The sequence below is a fragment of the Sprattus sprattus genome (assembly GCF_963457725.1).
Source record: "Sprattus sprattus genome assembly, chromosome: 11".
Lineage (NCBI taxonomy): Eukaryota > Metazoa > Chordata > Actinopteri > Clupeiformes > Clupeidae > Sprattus > Sprattus sprattus.
Window position 1 is genome coordinate 13,690,143 of NC_137909.1, and position 7,379 is coordinate 13,697,521.

The 7,379-nt window shown below is 46.3% G+C and overlaps 1 protein-coding gene across 1 annotated transcript in view; it reads right to left on the bottom strand.

Annotated features, from left to right (window-relative positions):
- The window catches only part of dnm1a (dynamin 1a), a gene marked incomplete at both ends in the record, with an annotated part of 64,088 nt that continues 56,709 nt past the window's right edge, over positions 1-7,379 (bottom strand). The window contains 7 exons of the mRNA XM_080846979.1: positions 1-22; positions 1,556-1,750; positions 2,644-2,888; positions 3,152-3,322; positions 4,450-4,461; positions 4,867-4,978; positions 5,149-5,258. Coding sequence (XP_080703105.1) covers positions 1-22; positions 1,556-1,750; positions 2,644-2,888; positions 3,152-3,322; positions 4,450-4,461; positions 4,867-4,978; positions 5,149-5,258 — 867 coding nt within the window. The remainder of the gene's footprint in view (positions 23-1,555; positions 1,751-2,643; positions 2,889-3,151; positions 3,323-4,449; positions 4,462-4,866; positions 4,979-5,148; positions 5,259-7,379) is intronic.

Sequence of the window (7,379 nt, forward strand, 5' to 3'; positions counted from 1 at the left end):
TCACTGGCTACTGATTGTGATTCTGGAAGAGTAATCATAGCGGACAGAAGGGGAGGGGGTGGAAGCGGAGGGGGAAGAGGTGAATGACCAAAGGGTTTTAGAGGTGGAGGACAGAGAGATAGAGAGAGACAGAGAGAGAGAGATAGTGAGGGAAAGAGAGAGAGACGCACGCCACTACTAACTGCTCCCATCTCTGGTCAATCTCCAGATCCATCCGTGTTTTGTGTTTATTTACAGAGAAGACCGTGAAAAAAAGGTTTGGCGAAATATAAATAAGAGAGAGGTTGTGTCTTTAACTTTTGTATGGACATAGCCTTCTCTGACAAACTAACCAAGTATCAGCCCTTAGTTGCAAACATCCATGAGCTACAAATGAAGGTTGATATTTGGCAGCGTTAGGCATGTTGGAACTCATAGATATTGGCCTCCAATTGACAGGCCTACCTAAAAGGGACAGACAGCTGGACAGGTTTTACTCCATCTCAGCTGTAGCTGGCAGCCTTGCTATGCTTTCTGAAATGTAATCAATTGTATATTATCTCTAGAAATATTAGAATTTTTGAAAGAATTCAAATGTGTGTGTGTCTGTGAGTGTGTGTTGAGCCTGAGAGCAGTACTGAGTAGCGTGAGTGTCTCGTTCAGGAGGCAAGCAGCTACCCTGATAGTGGTTCAGGCGACGTCACCAGAGTTAGCTCACAACCACAAGTAACAGAGGGCAGTGTTAGCCGTTAGCGTCACAGAGAGTCTCAGCATCACAGAGGAGACAGATAGAACACCCCAACAACACACACACACACACACGGACACACACTCACACACCCGTCCTGCTTCCTGCCACACACGCGCACACGCACACACACACACACACACACACACACACACACACACACATCCTGCTTCCTGCCACATACACACATTCTCTCTTGCATTCCCATTTCCTTGGTCCTACTCTCTCCTGAACATTTCCTGGTTGTGGCAGACTCCTTACAGGTAGTGCATTAAGATTATGATTTAGTAACAACAGATGTACAGCTATCCTCTTAGGTCACTCTCACTGATGTCTGAGCTCTTCCCTCTCATCCAGCCATCCATACATGCAGACATAATCCTCCTCTAAACGGCTCCATTAAACGGCTCCGTCTGCTGGGAACAAATACAAGGCCTTCATCTCTTCTCAGCCTCGGTGGGAAGCATTTAAAAGACTCATTTTAAGTAAATGTATTCAAAATTACATTAACATGACCTTAACACTTCCATGCAGTACATACTAAGATGTTATTCAGATTTTTTCATTTTTTAATATTCCTCAATTTTCAAAAACCCAACCTTCTGATATGAGGCACCTGTCTGCAGTATTTGATTGTAATTGTGTATAGAGAAAACATCAACACAGCATTTACACTTCATGAAACTGACCAAACACTTCAACTGTTTTTTTTTTTAACATACACTGGGGTTGCCAGTGTTTCCCATACTTCCTTGACATACTCATCTCTTTTTAAACATGACCTCTTCTTCGTTAGCACATCTCCGTCTCTATGGTAACAGGACTCACCTGGGCACGCCTGGGGGGGCACGGTTGGGTCGGGAGGGAATCTGAGGGGGTCCTGGATCAGGCGACGCCCCGGGGCGTGAGGGGACCGGGGGTCCACCAGGAGGCGGTCCCGGCGCTGAGCTCCGAGATCCAGGGCGGGAGGGGGGACCAGGAGGGGCGCCCCTTCTCTGAGGGAGGGGGCTGGTGGAAGGAGACCTGGGGGAGTGAAGAACAACCCTGTTTTGCTTTCCTAAAATTTTACAAGATGGCTGCCTCTGAGGGACAGACGAACAGTCCTGCTTCTAATTCTTTAATGCATATCCCTGTTTTTATTCCTGCAATTAGGAAAAATATGAACGTCCTAGTGCATTTTAATGCTTCAACATAAATCTTATTTATATAGCGTCAATTGTCTCAAGGAGTCCAGGGCTGGAACCCTCTTAGAGCACCTGTGGAATCTACCAGTGAGATCATATGGGGGACAAATGATGTTCCAGTGTCCCTACCTGAAAGAAAATTAAATATTGGAGTGCCTGATGTAAACAGTATTTATATATGGAAATATCTCTGTATATCTGGTTAATATATGAACATATCTCCATGTGTCCAAAATTGAAAATTGACGATGGAAAAATTTAAATCACAGTGGAAATACAGTATATAATTGCAAGCCATAATACTTTTGGTCTCAGTGAACAGCAGGGGGCGCCATGTCATTGGACCTGACTGTGATCACGCTAACACTGACTCAGCTGCAAACATAACATCACTACTCCATGGGTCTGCTTCCTGACTGATTCACCTGGGTACAATGAGATGCTATGGGTTTCTCAAGACAATGAAAACAGGGAGAGACTATTTGTTCTTTACGGAGAGCTTATCTGTCACTTTTTTGTCTGTCTGTCGTACATCACTTGTTCCTTTTCCTCCCTGCCCCTTTTCCTCCCTGTCCCTCCTCCTCCTTCTCCTCCTCCTCTTCTCACCTACTTCCTCCTCCTCTACTCTCTCCTCTTCTTCCTCTAGCCTTTTCTCCTCCTCTTCCTTCTCCTCCTCATCTCACCTCTCAACCCCCCTCCTCTTCCCTTTCCCCCTCTCGTCCTCTCTCTCACCTGGCGCCAGATCCTCCTCCTCTCTGCACCTCCAGCCAGGTGTTGTCCACGGGCGGTGGCATCGCCGTGGAGATGGTGGTGGTGCTGATGTCTCCGATGATGTTGAGGGCCTCGCGGAGGGCGTGGTACATGCGCAGCATCTCGTCTCGGCGCTGGCCTTGCTCCTGAGACTCCTCCATCAGGCTGCTCTGGTCCCCGCATGAGTACAGCTGGGCCAGCAGCTCCGCATTGATGTACTCTTTAGTCTGCAGAGGGAGAGGGGGAGGAAGAGGAGAGAGATGACAGAGGGAGAGGGGAAGAGAGGGAGAAGGGGAGGAAGAGGAGAGAGGGTGAGTATGAGAGAGGGAGAGTATGGGCAGTAACATTAAAAATTCTAGAACTAAATACATGGAATAAACAGAGTACAAGTGTATGTATGTATGTGTGTGTGTGTGTGTGTGTGTGTGTGTGTGTGTGTGTGTGTGTGTGTGTGTGTGTGTGTGTGTGTGTGTGTGTGTGTGTGACTGACGTTGTTGATCATCAGGTGCATGACAGTCTTGGGGATGAGGTCGCGGACGGTCTTGTTGACGATGCCCATGTAGGAGTCCACCAGGCTGCGGATGGTCTCCACCTGCCTCTCCAGCTGAGGGTCCATGGAGTTCATGAAACTGTCTGAGCCGTTCTCCTCAGTGCTTTCACCCTGACAAACACACACACACACACACACACACACAAACACACACACATACACACACACACACACACACAGAAATACATACATATATGAGAACAAGAACATACACACAGACACACACACAGTTCATGGAGCCGTCCATGGAGTGGAGAGAAAGAGAGAAGGTGATGATCTGCTGTCGTTGCTGTCTGTACCTATGTGCAGTGCTCACGAGACTCATGGACCCCTATTCCTTCATTTTTGTAAATGTTTTAACAGGATACTCAAGAGTTTGCTAAAGTTTGCTTTGTGATGGATGACTGGACAGGGAGAGATAATGGCCTCTACTGGGTCCCTGGGCTAACAGGAATGGCTTTGTCTTTTCACCGTTTCACACGGACACCGTGGTTTACAGACCACAAAAACTGCCTTGAAGGGCTTAAAGACTAAGAGTTCAGTAATGGACATCTACACATAGACACACACAGATATGTTCCCTCTTACCCACATACCCGTTTGCATACCGACAAATCAGCTCCATTAGTATGCATCTGAGTTCCAACAGCCGCAAAGACATGATCTCACACTGGACTCTCACTTGAGCAGTCTCACACACACACACACACACACACACACGCACACACGCACACACGCACACACGCACACACGCACACACCACTTCTGATTGTTCACTGCCCTGGTTTTGATTAGAGCTCAGATCTCCTTTCAGGCTTTCTCAGTAGGGCTTTATCCTGGCGAGTGTGAGCGAGCTTTCATCTAAACTCTTAATTCTTCCCGACTCCACCAATCACACATTTCACTGGATTGCTGCACTCACACTTCCTGATCTGGGTTAGGGTTAGGAGCGAGAAATCATCCGGTCAACTGATTCAAAAAACATCAACAACATAGCCAATCAGGAAAACCCGTTAGGCATCAGAAGAGATATTACAGCCAATTAGGAGGTGTAGAATGGACCTTGATGACTCATGTGGATTGGATGTACTGTTAGCACAGACCTGAGGTCAGTTGTATTTTATAACACATAGGGAGGTTGTGCTTGTGAGGTGTGAGGTCACAGATGTAGATGGACAGAGAATGAAGAGTGAGTGAAAACGAAAGAATATAAAATGAAGAGGAGCGACAGCACTCACCTTTTCCTTGTCCTAGAGACAGCCAGAGGAGGGGGGGAGAGAGAGAGAGAGAGAGAGAGAGAGAGAGAGAGAGAGAGAGAGAGAGAGAGAGAGAGGGAAGGACAGAATTAGCTTACAAGTGAATTTGAAATCAACAGGTAAATATAATGAATCTGTGTGTGTGAGTGTGAGTGTGAGTGTGTGTGTGTGTGTGTGTGTGTGTGTGTGTGTGTGTGTGTGTGCGTGCATGCGTGCGTGCGTGCGTGTGTGCGTGCGTACGTGCGTGCATATGCCAAGGTGCTTGGTGTCAGTGTGTGTATGTCTGCATGGTTTTCTGAGCTTGATTGTGAGCATATGTCTGTTTAACTGAATATGCCTGTGTGTGTATGTGTGAGACTGTGTATGTGTAAGAGTGTGTGCACAGGCATATGCTCTTACACTGGCACGCTCCGGGTAGACGCCGGCACGCAGGAAAGAGGCCTTCCAGCCGTCCAAATCCTCTTGGACCTCACAGGCCAACTCAAGCTGCCGGTAGTCCTTATACACATTCCTGATGGACAGAAGGAGGTAGAGAGAGAGGGAAGTAGAGAGGATAGAGACAAATAGAGAGAAAAGTTAGTGAGATTGTATGTGTTATTCTTTGTATCTTAAATATGCGTTTGTGTCAGTGTGTGTGTCTGTATGTGTGTGTGTGAGTGTCAGTGTGTTTGTTGCACAAACCTCTGCTCAGTGTTGAAGAGGGCAAAGATGTGCTTCCTGGACATAAAGCCTGCATCTATATCCCGCAGCCTCAGGTTGTCCACCTGGAGCATGTACTTCTTCTCTTTCTCCTGCAGGGGGCGACAGACTCAGGTCAGACACACATCAGAGGAGAGGCATAGACAGAGGCAGAGCAAGACGCCAGCACTATTTGGCAGGCCTGGAACTGATTAAAGCGGCATAGCTAAAAGCCAAATGGAGAGACGGACGGCTGTGTGTGTGTGTGTGTGTGTGTGTGTGTGTGTTAGCAGGCTGATGCCTCTTTGCTCCACTGCTGCCTGGCGATCCATCAGGAGTCCCCAAAACACACAGAGCCAGAGCACAAAGGAGAAAGAGAGGGAGAGAGAGAGAGAGAGAGAGAGAGAGAGAGAGTGTGTGTGCGTGTAAGAGAGAGAGAGAGGGAAGGGGAGAGTGTGTGTATGTGTGTGTGTGTGTGCGCCAAAGAAAGAGAGTGAGAGAGAAAGAGAGTGTGTGTGTGTGTGTGTATGTATGTGAGAGAAAGATTCTATTCGAACACCCAGTATGTTAATCTGTCTGCTCCTTGCACTGATGTTCTGCTATTGGTGTATAACCATGTGAGTAAACAAGGGGAAGAGATCGAGGGGGTAGGAGAGAAGATGAGGTGGAGACAGAGAGAGAGAGGGAGAGAGAGAGAGAAAAAGTGAGAGAGAGAGAGACTGGGAGAGAAAAAAGCGAGGGAGAGAGAAAGAGAGGGAGAGAAAAAAAAAAGAGATAGAGAGAGAGAAAGAGATGGAGCAACGCCCCGCCTGTGGCCACCATGCTCCAGCGGCCATCACAACCAGCCATAAAAAACAGCCCAGGGCTCCACCACACAAGGAGAACGTGCGTGCGCACACGCACACACGCACACACACACACGCACACACGCACACACGCACACACGCACACACGCACTCACACACACAAACTTAAACCCAAAGACATGCATAGATACATTCACACACACATGCATAGACATAGCACTCATGCGCGCACACACACACACACACACAGACCCACACACACAAATGCATGTACCTCATGTTTGACCACTTGAAAGGTGTGGATGTTTGTGCGCTCTCTCACTGTCTGGTTGTGTGTGTGTGTGTGTGTGTGTGTGTGTGAGAGAGTGTGGTGAGATCCCATATGTGAAGCCATGACAAACCAGTCAGAGGTGTGTGATTTGTGAAGGATCCAATATGATAATTGGCCTGGGTGTTTCCTGCCATAGTTGCACAAGGTGGTCAGTGTGTGTGTGTGTGTGTGTGTGTGTGTTTGTAGAGGAGGGTAGTAACACGTTACTTTGTACTCATCTATGGAAGAGAATCCTAAAACATTAGTCTCTGAGTGGAAATAGGTGGAAAAAGGGCGGGGCATCTTCTAGATGTATGGGAATGACCTCTGACCTATATGGGAAGCTTCACAGTTGTTTTTTTTGCTGTTGTATTAGAGTTAGGCTTCAAAGAGTGAAGTTACTGTTAGAGCATTAACTTAATGTTAAAGGTGCATTAAGGATTAATAGCTATTCGCTAAAGGTATGCTAGCAGCTAAAACTAACGAAATCTCTTGAAATGTGCTGACTTTGACATTATGACAAACTAATTACTCAACGACTGTCCTTACACAGTCAAACATCAATCATGTGCAACACTAAGCAAGACGGCAAATAAGCTACTTACTAGATCGGCAGAAGGTAATCAAAGTCAGGTCGGCGGGCATCGGCAGGCAAAACTACAGAACGCAGTTATATGCCTATCGACCCTGCTATGCCATTGGCACGGACGCAATTCTCGATATTAAAAGTCATTGTAGCGCCCCCAATTTTTTTTAAGCAGTTATTTTAAGGTTAAACTGCTTATCCTAACCCTAATCCTGAAGCATAATTGTTGCATATTGTACCTTTAAAGCGTTACCTTATTTTTGAAGCGTTAAGTTACTGTCTAAGCATTATCTTACTGTTAAAGCGTTAAGTTACTGTTAAAGCGTTAAGTTACTTTAAAAGCATTAAGTTACGGTTAAAGCGTTAAGTTACTGTTAAAGCATTACATTACTGTTAAAGCGTTAAGTTACTTTAAAAGTGTTAAGTTACTGTTAAAGCATCAAGTTACGGTTATCCATAGTCTGCTGTTGATTCAAGGTAACTTAATGATGATGAATTAGAATGATGTTATTAAATTAAATTAATGTAACTC